The 20,974-nt window shown below is 37.0% G+C and overlaps 1 protein-coding gene across 1 annotated transcript in view; it reads right to left on the bottom strand.

Annotated features, from left to right (window-relative positions):
- Window positions 1–20,974, bottom strand: part of PROS1 (protein S) — a 70,921-nt gene that overhangs the window by 43,919 nt on the left and 6,028 nt on the right. The window contains exons 2-3 of the mRNA XM_025914125.2: window positions 3,735–3,892; window positions 960–984 (exon numbers count right to left, since the gene is read on the bottom strand). Coding sequence (XP_025769910.1) covers window positions 960–984; window positions 3,735–3,892 — 183 coding nt within the window. The remainder of the gene's footprint in view (window positions 1–959; window positions 985–3,734; window positions 3,893–20,974) is intronic.

Genomic DNA, 20,974 nt, shown 5'->3' with positions numbered 1-20,974 from the left:
GGGATACTTCAGGGAATGGTGAAATGATGTTTCAAAGAGAGATACTAGTAATGATTTCTATAACTATTTAAATTATAATGATTTCTGTCATAAGCTCTGGGGAGTATAGAGATCTTTCCTTTCATTAAGAGATCATCTATAAGCTCCAGTTACAAAGTAAACAAGTCGTAGAGTATAATGTATAGGATGGTGACTACAGTTAATAATATTTGAAAGTTGCTAAGAAAGTGGATCTTAAAAGTTCTAATCACAAGAAAAAAAATTTACTATGTGTGGTGATGGATGTTAACTAGACTTACTGGGTAATCATTTTGCAATATATACATACACATATTAAATATTATGTTGTATGCCTGAAACTAATCCAACATTATATGTATGTATGTTAATTATGTATCAATTTTGAAAAGATAATCCAGGGTGTCTGGGTGGCTCAGTTGGTGAAGCGCCAAATTTGGCTCAGGTCATGATCTTGCGGTTCGTGAGTTCAACCCCACGTTGGGCTCTGTGCTGACAGCTCAGAGCCTGGAGCTTGCTTCGGATTCTGTGTCTCCCTCTCTCTCTCCCCCTCCCCTGCTCACACTCTGTCTCTCTCTCTCTCAAAATAAATAAGCATTAAATACAAATTTTTAAAAGGTAATCCATGAAAATTCACATGCTTATAAAGAATGTCCTGATATATAAATATAATTTATCAACAGCTCATAGACCTTTATAAGAAAGATGTGAGAATGAAAAAGGCTAAAAGTCAAAATGCCACATGGTAGTTAAAGAACCATTTCAAATTTTTCTACATGTCTTTAAATAAAAGGACAGCAAAACTGAATATAAAATGAGATATTACTCCCAAGGCAAATTAAATTATATTGGATGGAATATATGGATGGAAGATTGGACTTGATCAAATCGAACTTCCTTTCCATTTCTAAGATTATATGATTAAGATTCTTTGAACTTACCTAAGTATTTTGGATAAAAATAATCCTAGAAAGAAAGAAAAGAGAAAAATATATCTTAGCAAGCCTAAATTTCACTATACAGTTAAAACTCAATTTTATCATGTGTTTTGTATTAATGATGCAAATATATTACATACAAGTATCATTTCCATGTTACATTTTTGCTATAGTAAAATATAGCAAGAGTAGGTAACTAATAACATTAAGTCAATAAGATGCTTAGCTTAACTCAGTATTGATCAATAAAATCATGTCACAAAAGCTTCTAATCTGAAAACAGGCTCTATTGAAGATGTTAAATATAACATATGCCCTCTATTTGTAACTCCTTTAATTTTTCCATAATGATCAGATACCCAGGTGACACATTTCATGTCATGCTGATGACACACACCAGATTTAATGCTGAATAACAGTGCCATAATTTGAAATTAATTAAAGTGAACATTATCTTTTAGCATCTTCTGTACATGTAATCCCTTACTTACAAATTGGTTACGTACCAAAAGCTTGTCTGTAAATCGGTAATTTGGGCTAAGGAATGTACTTTACCAAATGGAGAAAAATGTTAAAAATGATTTCTGCAGGTAACATTTCTAGGCTGGTTCCCCAAGGCCATCTTAAGCCACAATATATCTAATATGTAACATTAGTAACACAAAAAACCAGTGCTTCAACAGAAAAACATACTCTAGTAAGGAACATACCTGGTCCAGTATAGAGTCAAAGTCTTCACTCTTGCCTCCTCTCACATATAAACCTACACAACACTTACCTACTAGTTTATAAGGATGGGATCTCCCACCAAGTGATTCCAACAGTGGTGTTTTCCTCTACAGAACAAAAGCCAAGAGGACAAGCAACGACGAATGGGTTCAAAGAGAGATGATGTGAGGGGAAAGGAAGATATTAGTGGCAGTGAAGAGATGAGCAATAGGGTGGATACTGGGAGTGCGGACTATTACAGCATGGACAGGGAGAGGCTGGGGTGGGATAGAAAATGAGAAGCAGTCACAAATGCTTTTTCCTTTCTCCCTTTTCTTCATTACTCTCTCTGTCATCTTTCGCTTTCATATATGAGGCCAATGTCAGAAAGTGGAGGAGAGGAAGCACATAAATGAGGTTCCCTTCTCCACTACTTTCCATCTTCTCCACTATGGTCTTCTACCTCACTCTCCATTTACTATTCAGAGGCTAAGCTACCAGATCATAGCTATGGTATTAGACATATGTACTCAAGTATTTATGGGCAATGTAATAATATGATATCTCAGGGATGCAGGCTTGCCTTAAGCAATCCAGAAAAACAAAACAAAAATTAGACTGGGTGGGGTAGAGAACAGGCAAAACAAGAATGGCTGATTGCTAATAACTGTTGAAGTCTAGGGAGGTATGCTATATATACCACATATATGTGTGTGTGTGTGTGTGTGTATATATATATATATTATAGTATAGTATATTACAGTATAGTATATAGTATATAAATACATACTATGGTATTTAAATTTCTATAATAAACAATATAATATTTTACACCCCACACAACAAGAGTACTGGTCTGCTATATTGTGTGAAATAAAATTTTGTTGCCTTGTCAATTGCTTACCCACACAAAGCAACAAAACTGAGAGAGAAACGTGTTGACTTAATCCTGGAGAATATTACAAACGATTCTTTGGATATCTTGGGGAAAAAAAAATGTCTTTGAACCTGTTAGAATATGTCGAGGTAAAAGGATTAAAGAGGAACTGTGGAGAACACAAGCTGTTACTGTCTTGGACAAGTTCTCTAATATAGACAAATGTTCCTGTTCATCCTCTCTCATCTAGTGTCACGGTCCCAGAAGCCACTGCCAAGCTGAAGGAAGTACTTTGTATATGTCTTCTCCCTCATTTCATGTTGGTTACATAGTTCATCTCAGGAAAAGTATCTGAGGTAACCCTGAGAGGTATCAGATTTGAATTCTCATGGTCATCCTCATCCTAACTTTTAGAGGCACTGTTTATAATCCTGTTTTCCACAGGCATATTAGCAAACACCCTCCCCCAGGGAAACTGGGGGACTACAGATCAGGTCGAGGGCTCCATATTTCTGTATGATATTTGGTGGTCTTTATGGTTAAATTCTTCGAGACTAACTTGGAAAAATGTAGACACTAAATATATATATTCTAACCCCAGGAATTACTGATCATATTAGGTGGACTCAGGAAACATCCCAAGGATCTTTGTTAAAGATTCTACTCAGGGAATATAATACAGTCATGAATTCTTCAGTAAGTATTCACTGGGTACCAATTATGTACCAAACTCTGGATCAGAGGGCCTTGTTTTCTAAAGCCTGGTAAAAAATGCCAATGGAGAGATTTAATGAAGGATAGTGATAATGCAGACACACACACACACACACACACACACACACACACACACACACCACACTTGAGACACCTTCTTCCCCATCTACCCTATACCACCAAATCCTGGTTGGGAGAAAGTATTTATAAACCATGAGGTCAAAACCATTGCTGACTCTGAAGTATAAGGAAATCATAGTTTGGTCACAGCACATGGCTATGGCAGCAGTGTCTCCCTAACAAAGCCCACTTTCCTTTGAAGGTACTCCCTACTGAAATGCTTCAGTGGTTACACGTGGAAGGCGATAGACACAATTAACTTTGTAAAGGACACAAGGCAACGCGGATTCAAGCTGGAAATGTTCAGTCTTTCACTGTATGGCTAGTATGCTAACTTACTAGCTTTCATGAATTCTTACCGTTTCCGGGTTATTTTCAAAGATCTCCCTGGCTTCTTCCTTATTGCACAGTTCTTCAATGCATTCTCGTTCCAGATTACCCTTTTTGGTTTCTTCAAACATAGAATTTGCACGGCGTTTCCTAATCAGGACTTGTGAAGCATGCTGCTTTGACAAAACTGAAGGAAAAAACAAGTTGGGGGGGGGTGAAGAGTAAGTCTTTCATTTCTCCACTTAAAATATTTTATTAAACAGTGAGAATTAAAATCATTGTCTGATTGTGAATTGCATAACATTTAAACTCAGTATAGGTGAACTGAGAAGAAAAAATGCTGGTACATAAGCACTTTGGTTAACAATTCAAAGAGCGGGTTTGGTGTGCAAACTATAGCACTTGTAGAATGATCCACACAAATCATTCAAGTTCACACAGAAGGGCAAACATACCAGACAATATTTAATGTTCACTTTATTATGACCATACTGGAAAAAGCATCATGCTGAAATGTCTATATCAAAAGTTACAACCACACATCTTTAAAGCTGGAGTAACAAACTTTCTCAATTTTAATGGAAAACCACATGATCTCTGTAAAGATAGAGAAATGCAGGAGTACGGTCTAATCAGCTATTTGAAAGATACCTGATGGGCTAAAACACTTGATTTATTCATACAAAGGAAAATAGGAATCTTTGAAACAAGGAAGACCTTGTACAAAGCACAAAATACAGAAGGCAAAGAGAAAAAAATTTGGTAATATTGACTACATAACAAATTTTAAACAACTGAAAAACAACAACAAAAGTAACAAAACAAAGTTCAACATCAAGCGACAGACTAGAGGAAAATATTTCATGATATAGAATGGAAAAAAAATCACACATTATAGAATGTATAGACAACTTTTGCAAACTAAAACAATAACAACAGCATTAAGACAATGAATAATGAGAATGTGTGCTCATTCGGTGGCTCAGTCAGTTAAGTGTCCGACTTCGGCTCAGGTCATGAACTCACCATTGGTGAGTTCGAGCCCTGCACTGGGCTCTGTGCTGACAGCTCAGAGCCTGGAGCCTGCTTCGGATTCTGTGTCTCCCTCTCTCTCTGCCCCTCCCCTGCTCATTTTCTGACTCTCTCTCTCAAAAATAAATATTTTTTTTAACGTTTATTTATTTTTGAGACAGAGAGAGACAGAGCATGAATGGGGGAGGGTCAGAGAGAGGGAGACACAGAATCCGAAACAGGCTCCAGGCTCTGAGCTGTCAGCACAGAGCCCGATGCAGGGCTCGAACTCACGGACACGAGATCATGACCTGAGCCAAAGTCAGCCGCTTAACCGACTGAGCCACCCAGGCGCCCCTCAAAAATAAATATTAAAAAAAAATTTTTAATGAAAATTGTCTGGGATGCCTAGGTGGCTCAGTTGGTTAAGTTCAGCTCAGGTCATGATCTCCCAGTTTGTGAGTTGGAGCCCTGTGCCCTGCCTCAGATTCTGTGTCTCCCTCTCTCTGTTCCTCCCCAGCTTGCTCTCTCTCTCAAAAATAAACATTAAAAAAATTAAAAATGAAAATTGTGGAATGCCACACCTATAGCATAACCTGATATATATATATATCAGCCATACTTGTAGATATGTAAGTATCACGTGGGCAAATTCATAGAAAAGAGTTTGAGAAGACAAACTACTGATTGCAATTATATTTGAAAAAAAAAAAAAGACAGTATGAAGCTTTGGTGTCATTGCTTTAGTATGTAAACAGAACATTGTTTTATAGTACAAATTTTTTAAGCCAAAATTAAAATCTACAAATAATTTTTTAATCTTGATTTTAACCACAAATGGTTCTTTCATTAAGATAAGCAAGTAATATAAATAGATAATTTTGTTTTTCTCTTATTTATCTTATTACCTGGTAAATAAGGCACACACAACAGATGACAATAGAAGGAAGAAAAAAAGCAAAAGAACTAATTAATCAAAAATCTTTCAAGAGGGAAGGAAGTAATGTTACTATTTCTCCTACTTGCCAAAACAGATGTTTAAATGTGATGATTAAATAAATAAAGTGTCTGGGTTACATTTGTAGCTCTATGTTTTACCATTTTTATCAGTGTTCATTAAGATCAAGATTAAATCAAGGCTGTATGTGTCTAACAGATGGGTTTCTGTGAGCACATTACCTCCCAAGTGTGCTACTGACTGATAAATGGTAGTCCTATCCACAATGAAAGAGTCTGACATGGCCAATTATTTTATTTATTTGAAATAGTCTTAAGGATGCTACTTTATAATAAATATAGCAAAAACATGTCCCTTTTGAACTTCAAAGCAAATATGTACGTTTTTCTGGGGAAAGCAAGAGCATCATTCTTTGAAAGATAAATACAATGATTAAGTAACCAAAAAATCAAGGTCAAATGCACTTAGGAAACTAACCATAAACATCACTCTTTGGTATTTCTTCCTTATGGAATGTTAAGTTTTGGACTTTAGATCTTAATATTGGTATCTAAGAATATCTGGTCCCCTGCAAGGGACCCTGCTACAGGACACAGAACAGGGTTGATAACACAGACTATATTCACATTTGTGAAAGGGAAAGCTTTCAAGTGTCCAGAGAGAACTAAGGTAGACATTTAAAGGAATGCTTACGTAAGTTTATAGAAGTAGAAGGAAACAAAAAAGCCTCCGTTATTTCAGAGATGATGAAACTCACATAAAGAGCATGCAAGATAGTTACCCTAAGTTATAATAGCAAAATTAGGACTTAGATGCCAATGTCCAGACCTGTGACTATCCAGTACTATTTGCTGCTTCTCAAAAAAACAGAGGGTTCGTTTTCTCCATTGATTAGAGGAATACTAAAAAGGAAAATTATTAACACCTCTGTCCTAAAGGATAATGAAGTTGGGGCGCCTGGGTGGCGCAGTCGGTTAAGCGTCCGACTTCAACCAGGTCACGATCTCGCGGTCCGTGAGTTCGAGCCCCGCATCAGGCTCTGGGCTGATGGCTCAGAGCCTGGAGCCTGTTTCCGATTCTGTGTCTCCCTCTCTCTCTGCCCCTCCCCCGTTCATGCTCTGTCTCTCTCTGTCCCAAAAATAAATAAACGTTGAAAAAAAAAATTAAAAAAAAAAATAAATAAAGGATAATGAAGCTAACAATAAATAACTAATTTTGTCTAGATTTGAATGTTTATGTTTTATTTCATCTAGGTTCAAACCAATAATGCTTTAAATTGTCACGGTACTTAATAATTTTCAATGTGTGTATTATTTCATTTTGATCCTCACATAAATAATGAAATAAACTAGAGTGTAGAATTATCATCCCCACTTTCCTTGAGTTACTTAAACTTAAGCTGAGAGAGGCTTCATGATTTAGCCCAAAGTCATAGGGTTAAGATGTGGTCTAATGGGACAGGGATTCAAATATACCCATCCTTCTAATAAAGTGCTCTTTCCTCTGTATATTCTGCCACTAAATGACCACAATGTACTTGATCTTGAAAAAAAAAAAAAAAAAAGAAATTATGTGACTGTGGCATGGACAAGTTTGATATCTTCAATAAGACATTTACTGCCCTTTAGAAAATAAACCCATCCATTTAACAAGTGTGCTTTCAAAGAAGTCTACTATTCCTTCTCAAAAAAATATAAACATGACATTACAGATCCGAATTAAAAACTACAGAACTGTAGGATGAGAAAAATATGTGCGTTAGAAGTGCTTAAACCAGATGCCTCCGTCTATCCACCTAAAAGCATCCACCCTGCTGGACTTCTCCATTATTAAAAAGTTCCATTATTTATCAGAATAGTCATGGTATATAAGCATATGTATGCTGTTTTTTTTTTTTTTTAATTTTTTTTTTTTCAACGTTTATTTATTTTTGCGACAGAGAGAGACAGAGCATGAACGGGGGAGGGGCAGAGAGAGAGGGAGACACAGAATCGGAAACAGGCTCCAGGCTCTGAGCCATCAGCCCAGAGCCTGACGCGGGGCTCGAACTCACGGACCGCGAGATCGTGACCTGGCTGAAGTCGGACGCTTAACCGACTGCGCCACCCAGGCGCCCCTGTATGCTGTTTTTAAATGATCTCCTTCAATACTAATCACAACTGTTCTAAGTAGACAGTAATTGTCCCATTTTATACATGAACAAACTACAACTCAGGGAAGCTGAATTCATCTCACCAAGTTCACACAGCTGATCACAGAGCCAAGCCTGCCTCCAAAACATGTTCTCCTTTTGCATTACTACACTGTGGCTAGTCATTTGTTTCACTTCTTTGGGTCAAGAAGTATTTCAAGTAAGCCTTTGTTAAAACTCAACTTTGCTGCTTGAAATGTGTTACATTCAGATTCAAAATTTCAGGTTATTGGGTTCAGTTAAGAGTCTTTCAAGTTAGAAGAATGATGGAACTATTCACATTTTTAACTTATCTGAGTCCTCCCTTCTTCAAACAGTGTCCATAGCAGGTTCAACAACTACGTCAATAACATAACCATTGTTCAAACATTAACTGGAATTCTTTCTTGACATTGCTTAACAGCCTTCAAATGTTCCTCTTTCTGTGGGGGCAAATCTTTGTTTTTTGAGCACAAAATTTGATTGTCTTATCTCCAAAAAAGTAATTTATTGTTATTGGTACTTCATCAAAGCACCTGTAATAAGGATAAGCATTATCCTTATTAATAATTAAGCATTATTAATAATAAGTATTAGCATTGCCTCTGCTCACAGGAGAATTTCCCAGTGTTCAATTCAGTTCCACCACAGTCACAGGGCGGTACTTTCCTCAGGCCCTTTTCCCACTTAAGTTTTCAAACTTGCTACCATCTGTTCAGGGGGTGAGGACCACAGATCCGCAATTTGCCCAAAACTGATCAGTCAGATGTGAGTGAGGTTTCAGACAAAGGAGATGAAGAAGGTTCATGCTTTAGGAAAGTCCATTCTCTGAATCTTCTCCATTCTGTTCTCTTGTCCTTCGCAAAGCTGGTTCTCACATCCCTCCTTCCAAAAGCTCATCCTTTTTTAGTTCTGCTTTCTGTCTCTTTTCCCCAGGATCTACTTATCTGGCATCCCAGGAATGAAAAACTACCCTAGAAAATGTGTCTGAGAATCTCTGGTAGAATTTGGGTTGGCAGAGTGTTTGAATCCTTGTTTCTGCTTCAGTCTGGGATGAAGCAGGGGAAAATTGCTTTCAATGTACAAATAGAACAACTAGACAATACTCTGAGATATAACTGTGCCTCATATGTGTCAACTGTTGAAATGGCATGTTTTCATTAGTCAAAGCCTGAGAAACATAGAACTGCATGTAATATAGAAAAACTGTTAGTTAATAATGATGGGAAAACATATGCCCAGATATTACCAATTGTATTTAAAATAATCACATGATAATCAAATGTAAAATGTTTCATGTTTTTCCATAAAGATTTCTCCCACAGAATATTTCTAATTGAGGAAGGATATTTTAAAATATGAAGGTTGCAGGGACTATGAAAAACCAAAAGATAGATTTTCTTTTTTTAAGGCAGGCTTCATACCCAGCACAAAGCCCAATGTAAGGCTCAAACTCATGACCATGAAATCACGACCTGAGCTGAGATCAAGAGTTGGACGCTCAACTGACTGAGCCACCCAGGCACCCCCCACAAAGATAGATTTTTAATTAGGCATTTGTCAGACTGTATAATTATTACCAATTTTCAGAGAAGCTTGGGCTAGCTTTCAGGAAGATATGCTATGTCTGTATGCATGGTACACTTCAATCTTTTTTTAAGTCAATTTTTTGAAGACAGCTATTACACTTACTTTTCTCTAAAGTTCTTACTTTTGTTTACAATGAGGACTATGCCGCTGAGCAACTGATTCTTCTCATATTTTTATGTTAAAGGTTAGAAACATGTTAGAAAAAAGTATTCTCTAAAGGTGAATTATCCATTCTTCAAGACGACTAAGCAATAAATAGGCTAGTAAGAAATACTTTAAAAGAGTATAAGGAATAGATCTGGATAAGAATTTAAATCTGGGAAACAAAAAGAGGAAATAATCTGTGAGTTACCTGTTGTACATATAAAGCTGAGTCCTGGAAACATCTGAATTAGAAGAGATGAAGGTCGGCTTTCATTTAGAAGCTGAAAAGCCATTGATGGCATTAAAAAAAAATGCGATCATCGACCCCCATTTTGGATGAGGAGGGAAACAATGCCTGAACTGTTTAGCCACAACTGGAATGACATGGACCTTTCCTTACTCCAGGATTTAATTATGACTTTAATTTACAGTCCCTATTCTGGGGGGGGGGGGGGGTGGGGATGGGGGAGAACAAATCAAACACTCTGCTATTGTTTACCCAAGGTTAAAACCTTTGATTGTAGCCATAGACAGAGAAAGTGGTACATTTCACTTATTCTTTCCAAAACAACAAATACTTCTACCCAAAAGACAGTTTATTACCCAGAAAACAAAACAGAACAAAACACTACGTTAATCATTTCTTTCATTTGACTTGTTTGCTCTTGGTGAGTGATAAATTACGGTACTTCATTTGAAGGGACTCAGAGTTCAGATTTTGGCAAGGTGTGGAGAAGAATTTTCTATAGTCCTCTCTTTTCTTCTCTCGACTACCACACTGCAGGCTATACTTCCTGAGGCTACAGCAGGAGGCCTCTTTTATGACGTGCACAAGATATTTCACGCAGTCAGCTCTCCTTGTCTTTTTTATCTCCTACACACTAGGACACCAAAACACCATCTGATTTTGACGTCATGTACCAAGAGGTTACAGCCCAGGAAAAGTTGTGTTTTTGTTCTATTTGACCTATTTGTTAGGATAGCATCAATTAATATTATTAGTTCACTGGCCTGTGTCTGTGTTTATGTTTGGAAAAGCAACAGGCAAACTGTTCCTGGACGTTTTTAAAGGCAACAATGAAAGAGTTGGCCTAATTCTGCACTATCCTACTTCCTGCAATATCTCCCAGATATGAAACAAGACTTAGAAAGACTCTAGATGCTTCTCCTTTGACTCCTAGGATATATCTTTCTTTAAGTGCTGATGTGAAAATGAGATTATTTGGAATATTGGTATAGTATTGAATAAATGCTTAGAATTCAATTTTTACATTTTTGCTAGCCCCTTGTTGACTTTCTAAAACGCTGTAAGATACAGTCTAAATAACAATGGAATAACATAATTTCTTTTAAAAAAGGGAGAAAGCGATTGGGATAAGGAGTGGGAACAAGAAGGATAGTAAAACAAGTAATAAGGAAAGGTACACTTAACATACAGAAACTCAGGCTCACTTAAAAAAGTTAGCCACAAAATTAAAAAAAACTACCTCTCTCATTCCATAATAACAAAAATAATAAATTAAGCAATTGTGTTCCACTTGACAAGGCATTATGGACTGAATGTTTGGTATTATGGTCTGAATGTTTATGTCCACCTCCCATCCCCTACGCCCTGAATTCATATGTTCAAGTAGAAATCCCCAGTGCAGCTGTATTTGGAAAAGGGGCCTCTAAGGAAATAATTAAGGTTAAATGAGGTCATGTGGGTGGGGCCCTAATACCATACGATTAGTGTCCTGATAAGAGGAAACATTAGCAAGCTTGCACACCCCATCCGCCCCCCCCTTCTCTCTCCCTGCAAGCATATGGGCCCTGAGGAAAGGCCACGTGAGAACACAGTGAGAAAACAAGGTCTGCAAGCCAGGAAGAGAGTCCTCGCTAGAAACTAAAGTGGCCAAAACTTTCATCTTGGATTTTCCAGCCTCCAGAACTGTTAGAAAATATTTTCTCTTGTTTAAACCATGTAGTCTATGATATTTTTGTCAGAGTGGTCCAAGCAGACTAACATATAAGGCAAGAAGGTTGGTGACTATTTCTAGATGCTCTTTAAAGACATGGAAAGTGGTGTTTATGGTTAGTGATGTTAAAGAGCATTTATCTGCTCTCTATCCAAGACAGCATTAAAATGACTGCAGGAGAATTTTAAAAAGGAAAAACCAACAACAGTTGAGACAATGGGAAGGGTCTTTGGCAGATATAACTTTAACAAATTCTCCAGAAGCTGGAAAGCTGAGGAAAACCTATTAATAAATAAGGGAGAGGAAGCCTTGACCCAAAATACACCCATAGAGATATAACAGAAGTAAGAATGCTCTTGCCTTTGGGAAATAAAAGCTCAGAAAGACTGTAATACAGCATTTAGTGGGAGACTGGGAGAAAGGCAACTAGAAGCAGAAGATTAATTTGAAAGTCCAGCAATGACACAGCACTGGTTTCCCAGTACATCACAAAATACATGAATACTCTAAGTACACTTAGAGTAGGCTCAATAAACATTAATTGTATAAATGAATCATGTAATGAGTGTACGTAGAGCTACCTGCTAACTCTCCCTTTAAAAAAAAAAAAAAGAAAGGAAGAAAAAAAAAAGACCAGCAGGAAGCCACACAATGGAGTCACCTAAAGCCTACCCAGTACTGTTGCTTAAATATGAAGAGACAACCAAGAATCCTCAGAAATATGGAGGAAAAAAATTAACAGCTACCAATAGCATGAAAAAGAAAACCAATATGAGAAAAAACAGGTAATTCAGAAAAGAGAACTTTAAAAAAACTTTTTTAAAGTCTAATGAATATTGTCATAGTGACTTAAGAAGATAATGAATCCGTAAAAGGATGAAAGTAAAATCAAAGAAAAAAATACTTCAAGAAATTTACAATATGATTGCCAGTATAGAAGGTTTGAAAGAAAAAGTTAAAGAAATCTCCTGGAATATAGAGCAAAATTTTAAAGATATAAAAACATGAGAGTCAAAGTCATGAAGGATCAATTCTGGAAGAGTTATAGAAAGAAAACAGAGGCTATGGAGAGAGGAAATGATCATGTAAGTACAGGTAGAAAAATTTTTGGAAAAAAAAAAAAAAAAAAAAAAAAAAAAAAAAAAAAAAGAAAAATTTTTGGAGCTGATGAGAAATACTAATGTTCATATAAAGATGGTATTAAAGACACAAAAGATAACTTAAAAATGTATACTAAATATCCTAAAATAAATTGAGAGGATCTGGCATCCATAAAACAAAAGTAGGCTGCTATGAAAAGGGAGGAGAGAATTAAAATACGATTTTGAAATAAAAAAGTTAATGGATAAACTGAAAAACAGAATGGACTACTTTTCTCTCCCACCCCAAGAAAGTCACCCCCATTTATATCCCTATTGCACTGACAAAAATTTAAAAAGAAGTTCATGTCTAATGTTGGTAAAGATGAGAGGAATTAGGGACTCTTAAAATCTACTTTTAAAACCAAATTTCCAGGGAGAAATCTAACAATATATACCCAAAGCCTTTAGACATTCAGCTAACCATCCTATTTCTAGGAAATTAATCTGAGGAAATGAATATGGACAAATGTAAAGAAACACTTATGAATATGTTCATCACAGTATTATTGATACAAGCAAAACACTGGAAATAATGTAAATCTCCAAAGATACATTTTTGGTTAAATATATTATGATGAACATATATGAAAGAAAATTATAAATCTATTTTAAAGTGTGACAGAATTTATGGATATGAAAGCCACCTTATCTTAATTTTATTTTTTTTATTTTTTTAATTAATTTTTTAAAATTTACATCCAAGTTAGTTAGCATATAGTATAATAATGGTTTCAGGAATAGAATTTAGTGATTCATCACTTATACATAACACCCAGTGCTCATCTCAACAAGTGTCCTCCTTAATGCCCTTTGCCCATTTAGCCCATCACCCTACCCCAAATCCCTCCAGCAACCCTCAGTTTGCTCTCTGTATTTAAGAGTCTCTTATGGTTGGTCCCCCTCCCTGTTTTTATATTATTTTTGATTCCCTTCCCTTATGTTCATCTGTTTTGTATCTTAAAGTCCTCATATGAGTGAAGTCATATGATACTTGTCTTTCTCTGACTAATTTTGTTTAGCATAATACACACTAGTTCCATCCACATTGCTGCAAATGAGAAAATTTCATTCTTTTTGATCGCCAAGTAATATTCCATTGTATATATATACCACATCTTCTTTATCCATTCATCAGTCGATGGACATTTGGGCTCTTTCCATAGTTTGGCTATTGTCGATAGTGCTGCTATAAATATCGGGGTGCATATGCCCTTTCAAAACAGCATACCTATATCCTTTGGATAAATATCTAGTAGTACAATTTCTGGGTCATAGGGTATTTCTATTTTTTAATTTTTTGAAGAACCTCGATACTGTTTTTCAGAATGGTTGCACCAGTTTGCATTCCCACCAGCAGTGCAAAAGGGTTCCTCTTTCTCCAAATACTCGCCAGCATCTGTTGTTGCCTAGGTTGTTCATTTTAGCCATTCTGACAAGTGTGAGGTCATATCTCATTGTGGTTTTAATTTGTATTCATTGATGATGAGTGATGTTGAGCATCTCTTCACGTGTCTGTTGGCCATCTGGATGTCTTCCTCGGAGAAGTATCTATTTATGTTTTTTGCCCATTTCTTCAATGGATTATTTGTTTTTTGGGTGTTGAGTTTGATAAGTTCTTTATAGATTTTGGATACTAACCCTTTATCTGATATGTCATTTGCAAATATCTTCTCCTATTCCTTCAGTTGCCTTTTAGTTTTGCTCATTGTTTCCTTCATTGTGCAGAAGCTTTGCATCTTGAAAAGATCCCAATAGTTCATTTTTGCTTTTGTTTCCCTTGCCTCTGGAGAAATGTCAAGAAGTTGCTGTGGCCCAGGTCAAAGAGGTTTTCGCCTATTTTCTCCTCTAGGATTTTGATGACTTCCTGTCTTATGTTTAGGTCTTTCATCCGTTTTGAATTTATTTTTGTGGATGGTAGGAAAGTGGTCCAGTTTCATTTTTTGAATGTCGCTGTCCAGTTTTCCCAACACCATATGCTGAAGAGACTTTTTTCCATTGGGTATTCTTTCCTTCTTTGTCAAGGATTAGTTGGCCATATGTTTGTGGGTCCATTTCTGGGTTCTCTATTCTATTCCAATGATCTATGGGTCTGTTTTTGTGCCGGTACTATACCGTCTTGATGATTACAGCTTTGTAATACAGCTTGAAGTCCGGGATTGTGACACGTCCAGCTTTGGTTTTCTTTTTCAGGATTGCTTTGGCTTTTCAGGGTCTTTCCTGGTTCCATATAAATTTAAGGATTGTTTGTTGTAGCTCTGTGAAGAATGCTGGTGTTATTTTTATAGGGATTGGATTGAATGTGTAGATTGCTTTGGGTAGTATTGACATTGTAACAATGTTTGTTCTTTCAATCCATGGGAATGGAATGTTTTTCCACTTTTTTGTGTCTTCTTCAATTTCATTCATAAGCTTTCTACAGTTTTCAGTATATAGATTTCTCACCTCTTTGGTTAGGTTTATTCCTAGATATTTTATGGGTTTTGGTGCATCACCATATATTTAGGTGAAACATCAAGTTAAAAATAATATTAGAAAAAAATAAAATAAAATAAAAAATAAATTTAAAAGGGGCACCTGGGTGGCACAGTCAGTTAAGTGTCTGACTTCGGCTCAGGTCACAATCTCATGGTTCGTGGGTTCTAGCCCTGCGTTGGGCTCTGTGATGACAGCTGAGAGCCTGGAGCCGGCTTCGGATTCTGTGTCTCCTTCTCTCTTTGCCCCTACCCACCCCATCCCAAAAATAAGCATTAAAAAAATAATAATATTAAAAGAAAAAAATAGTATTAGAGCACAATTCCATTCTTGTATTTATGTATTTTAATTTCTAAGAATGTGTATATGCAGACAAGGTTGCTTAGAAGAATATAAAGCAAAACAATACTTTGGTCTCTGGCTAATGAACTACAGATGGATTTTATTTTTTTGTTTAGTGCAATATTACAGTGAATATCTGTATTCCCAAATTAGATTATATTAATCATGGATTACTTGAATGGTTTAAATATGTTAGGGAGTTGGTAGAATATAGCTGGTAGTTTAAGCTGGAAAAAGATGTTCAATGAGGCTAGAAGGTCAAGTGGAAGCCAAGGAAACTTTAATATTTAAGGAAAAACAGAGATCAACAAAACAACAGAAGTAGAATTAGTAACACACATATATAGAGAAAGAAAGAATAATTTTTTTTTAAGCAGGCTTCACACCCTGCATGGATCCCAAAGCAGGGCTTGAACTATGACCCTGAAATCAAGACCTGAGCTGAGATCAAGAGCAGATGCTCAACCGACTGATCTACCCAAGTGTCCCAGGAGAGAAAGAAAAGTTGAAGATAATGTTTATAGACATAAAAGGAGGTCAATTTCAAAAAGATAATTTCAATAGTGTCAAATGTTATAAGGAACTTATTAATAATAATTACCATGATTTGCGATGAGAGGTGAAATGTAGTTGGTTTAACAATAGGATCACCATTAAAATTCCCCATCACCAATACCAGTGGGAGGTATACCAGAAGGAAGAAAGGAAATAGAAACTGCTAGAATAAACTACTTCCTCAAGAAGTTCAAATGAGAGCAGGAAAAGAAAGAGGGGGTAATAACTTTCTGTAGAGGGGGAGTAAAGGTAACATTTTCCTAAAGATGGGAAGGTGAATCACAGAACAGCTGTAAAACTCAATGAGAAAATGCCAAAGACACCATTTTGAAATATGGAAACCATCACACAAACACATGAAGTTATAATTTCGCCATTTTTATGAAGATTTAAAAGCCATTTTTCTTTTTTTTTTTTAACGTTTATTTATTTTTGAGACAGAGAGAGACAGAGCATGAACGGGGGAGGTTCAGAGAGAGAGGGAGACACAGAATCTGAAACAGGCCCCGGGCTCTGAGCTGTCAGCACACAGCCCGACGCAGGGCTCGAACTCAGACTGTGAGATCATGACCCGAGCTGAAGTCGGACACTCAACCGACTGAGCCACCCAGGCACCACAAAGCCATTTTTCTTGAATGTGTCTTTTCAAAGTCCATTCCAAAAACAATGAACAAGAGGACTAAGAAGAATTCTACTAATGGCCTAGAACCAGTTTATATTACTTTACTTACTGTAGAAACACTCAGAATCTATTTAGATAAATATCCTTACTTCACTTCCCCTCAAGCCTGGAAGATTCAATTTCTATAGTTAGAACAATATAATATAAACAAAACTCTTATATGAGGTTGTTTCCTATACTAGAGTAATAACACAATTTATTATAGTTATTAAAAACAAAAAGGTAAACAAGGAATAAAAAGCATCATAACTCCCACTGAGTATTGTATGTAAATGATGAATCACTGAATTCTGCTCCTGAAACCAATGTTGCACTGTATGTTAACTACCTAGAATTCACATAAAAATTTGAAAAGAAAAAAAAAAAGCATCATGCCTCTACTCTCTAAAGACACTCACTATTAAAATGTTATCCATTTTTTTCCAATCTTTTGTGTGCACAGTATTTTCTTGTCTAAAATTAATGAATTATTAATATTGTTAATTAATTAATTAATATTATTATAATTATTTACTTATGTATTTCCCAAATATATGTACAATAAAATAGGAATATTTAGGTAAAAAGGATTTGCTTCACTTAATAGAAAAAAGAGTCAAGACTACTGTTTGTTTTTGCATCACCAAGGTGAGTTTTTTCTTTTAGTGTTAACAAAACATTTACCCTCAATCAAAGCTTAACAATTTAAAAATAGCTTGAGTTTTGCTAATGTCACATACCATCTTGACCTTTTTTTTTAAGTCTATTTATCTGTTTTGAGAGAGAGAGAGAGAGAGCAAGAACAAGCGGGGGAAGGCCAGAGAAAAGAGGGAGAGAGGGAGAATTGCAAGCAGGCTCCCCACTCACAGAGCAGATCCTGATGCAGGGCTTGAACTCACCAACTACGAGCTCATGACCTGAGCTGAAACCAAGGGTTGGATGCTTAACCAACTGAGCCACCCAGGTGCCTCCATCTTGCGCTTTTTGATTCACTGACTGGTGACCAAAACCCCAATCACATACCTGATAAAACGTCTCTTAAGACTTCTGCATTCTTTTGTAGCTGAGGTTCTTATGAGTCACTACTCACTCAGTGTGTTAGCTTTCAGTAAACTGTTCAAGTCCGTTGCATCTTATGGAACTCTTCTCTTCGTTCTTAATCAACTTAAATGTGGAAATAACCTCTTCTGAAGAAACACTGGGGGTAGGTGGCAGGGGGAAGGTGCAAAGGGCTATGGTTTACATTAAAGCAATTTTTGCAATTTAAAGTTGAGTCTCAAAAAAAAAAAAAAAAAAAAAAAAAAAGCCAGTTCCTAAAGGTCCTCTGTCCATCTCACATCTAATAATTTCTTCCTGGAGACCTTTTCACAAGCTGCATTCTCTTGCCTTGTGCTCGCTTCTTTTCTCCCTTCTCTGACTTCCTCTCCCCTTCTGTCTCCCTGGTTGCCTCCTACTGCTATCCCCCTACTGCCACCCCTGTAAATTTCTGCTCACTTTTTATGCAAAACCATTGATCACTCTTTTCAGCTATCTCCTTATAGACCAAACATGATTCAAATTCTAAACGTGCATAGGAGTCACCTGGAATCTTCTTAAAATGCATATTCTGAATTGGTAGGTCTGGGGTGGGGCCAGAGAGGCTTCATTTCTAATAAGCTCACAGGTAATGCTCCCACTACTGGTTCATGAACTATTCTAGAACAGCAAAGCTATAGATCATGTGTTCAGGACTTCACTTTCTAAACCTAAAGCCACTTTTCAATCTAAAATAGTAACCATTCTCACAAGAGAAATAATTTCAGTATCACCTATTACCCTATTTTTTTTCACCTTGCTACATTAACCGCCAACTCACTGTCATCAGAGTATGTCCCCAGCTTAGGTCTATTGGGCACAGTTAATTATGCCTTCCCTATTTAACAAGTAGTTATTACAACCTCACACTTTGTAAGTATATTACCAAAGGTAAAATAAGCAGTAAGTATTTGTGTTTCTCTTAGAGGAAGAAATAGTAATCTTAACCTTAGAGGAAAGATATTTGTAACAGAAACAATGCTGACCAAATATTCCATGTGCTTCCTTGGGTTGGAACTAACAGAACTATAAGCAGAAGTGAGTTTTGTCACTTCCGCACACAAGTCCACGTCCTCCACTGCGCTCCCTTCTCCTTCCTCTCATTGGAGAGATCAGTGCACTTGGAAGAGGACGCTTCAAATGAGATCTCAGCCCTGGCGGACCCCTTGATTTTAGCTTTATTAGACCCTGAGCAGGTCCCTGGACTTGAGCCTGGACTACAAGATAATAAATTGTGCTGTTTCAAGATGCCAAGTTTGCGGTAATTTGTTATACAACAATAGAAAACCAATACAAAAGGCATGTGTAATTTTCCATCAGGCTGAATGTATTAATATCGCTGATTCCATCCCATGTGCTAGCTAGGGCCACCAGTTTCAGTTCTAACAGTGGCTTGGTTGGCTAATGCCATCCTAGACAAAACCTCGGCACACCCTAAAATGACTCAAAATCCAGACATTCCTTGGCATAGTATTAAAGCAAGAATTCACAAAGACTAGGAGACAGACATTCTGGCTTGAATCTGTCACATTGTTCCTACCTATTCACTTCCTCACTTACCCATCCCACCTCCCAGTATGAAATAAAAGAAGGCATTTTCAAGATTATCACAGAAATAATTGTTAAGGAAACCACTGGGCCTTCTAAAAGGGATTTTACTGGCTGTTCTCCCTGGATCAGAAATGCTGGTGGGAGAGGCTGCAATAGAAATGGGCTCCCAGATCTCAGGTGGAATGGGAAGAACCTGGGGGGTGGGTGGCTGAGCTTAGGTGGCAGCTCATATTCACATGAATCAAAGTCAAGGTGTTGTAGCGATTGAATGTTGGAGAAAGAATTAACAGGTGAAGATCCTCCTCGAATGAGATGGGAAGACAATCCACAAAGTTCTTCACTGGGTTTTTTTTTATCCAAAAACTCGGTGGGTTAGCAAACAGAGGCTGTACTTCAGTCACAATACAAAGAAATCGCCACGTCTCCTGAATCACCAATCTTGAGTCAGTTGATGGATCCAGAACCTCTCGAATGGAGGAGAGGAGAGATGCCCTTGAAGAAGCCTCCTGTATACTGTGAACTTTTCTCCTTGTTCTCTCCAAAGCAAGTTAACTGCATTGGGCAACTGCACTAAGAGAAAAGATCCCCAAAACCTTTAGTGATTATTAGATATTGGCCTTTGGGGAAGCAAAGCATCTAAAATCTAAGGTTTCTCATTAGACCTGAAGCTTATGGGGGTCAGTTGATTACGGGAATCGTGTCCTAAAACTACCTAACTATAGGTCCAATAAAACTCAAACTCCAAACTGATCCATTCCCCTGAGAGCATTGAACTATTTTCAGCAACAGTTTGGTCATGCTAGAATATTACTGCCCAAGTGAGAGACAACCTTTTATAAACCTAGGTGTCCAACACTAAGGTAGAAGAATACATATTTGTGGACCTCTCATTTTTGAGGCATATTCCATTTTTAGGTGTTCTATTCTGATCTATTTACCCTATGAATCCAAAAGGTGCCAGATGTAGATGGGAACCAGAATAAGAAAATGCTCTCTACCTATTTCAAAGTTCAATTCAAGCAGTCTGTCAGTCAGACTAGCCAGTGACCCATCAGATCCAATTGTGTCAAATTGTCCATAGGATGGCAGGGTACTTTGGTCCTATACCGGGTACCATAGCAAGTCCCAAGAGAAGAATTTCCGTAGAGGTCCTTCCGATTAGAGAGCAAGTCACATTTCTTTCTGCAAGTAACTAGTCTACCCTTGACAAACTGTTCCTGGCATCCTTTTGGACCTCAGTGAAATCTGCAAATCTGACCACAGGATACCTGGTGACCATGTGATTTAAATAGCTCATCGTGAACTGGCTGCTACCTTTTCCGTCTAGCCAGAAATTTAGTTATGACGGCAGTTCAACTGTGACATGTTCAAATGGTATGAACAAGATGGAACTAAAGGCAAAACTATGTGGCCTGAGCAGGTTGCTCACTTTTCTAACTTGAAGAAGTCCTCCTGTAAGCTCCCTTTACAGCCTTAGGAGGGAAAGCCCATGACCAACCTACTGAAGATGCAAATCAACCTACGGAAGATGAAATCTCTAGTTTACAGATACTTCTTTGTAATGTACCAATATGAGCAAGAGGTAGATCTGCTATGAAGATACAGCTTACAATGAACAAATAAACAAACTACAGCCTCCCT

Source organism: Puma concolor, chromosome C2, assembly GCF_028749965.1.
Source record: "Puma concolor isolate L17-30 chromosome C2, mPumCon1.1.hap2, whole genome shotgun sequence".
Taxonomy (NCBI): Eukaryota; Metazoa; Chordata; class Mammalia; order Carnivora; family Felidae; genus Puma; species Puma concolor.
The sequence above is the reverse complement of the archived record's forward strand: the minus strand, read 5'-3'. Positions and strand labels throughout refer to the sequence as shown.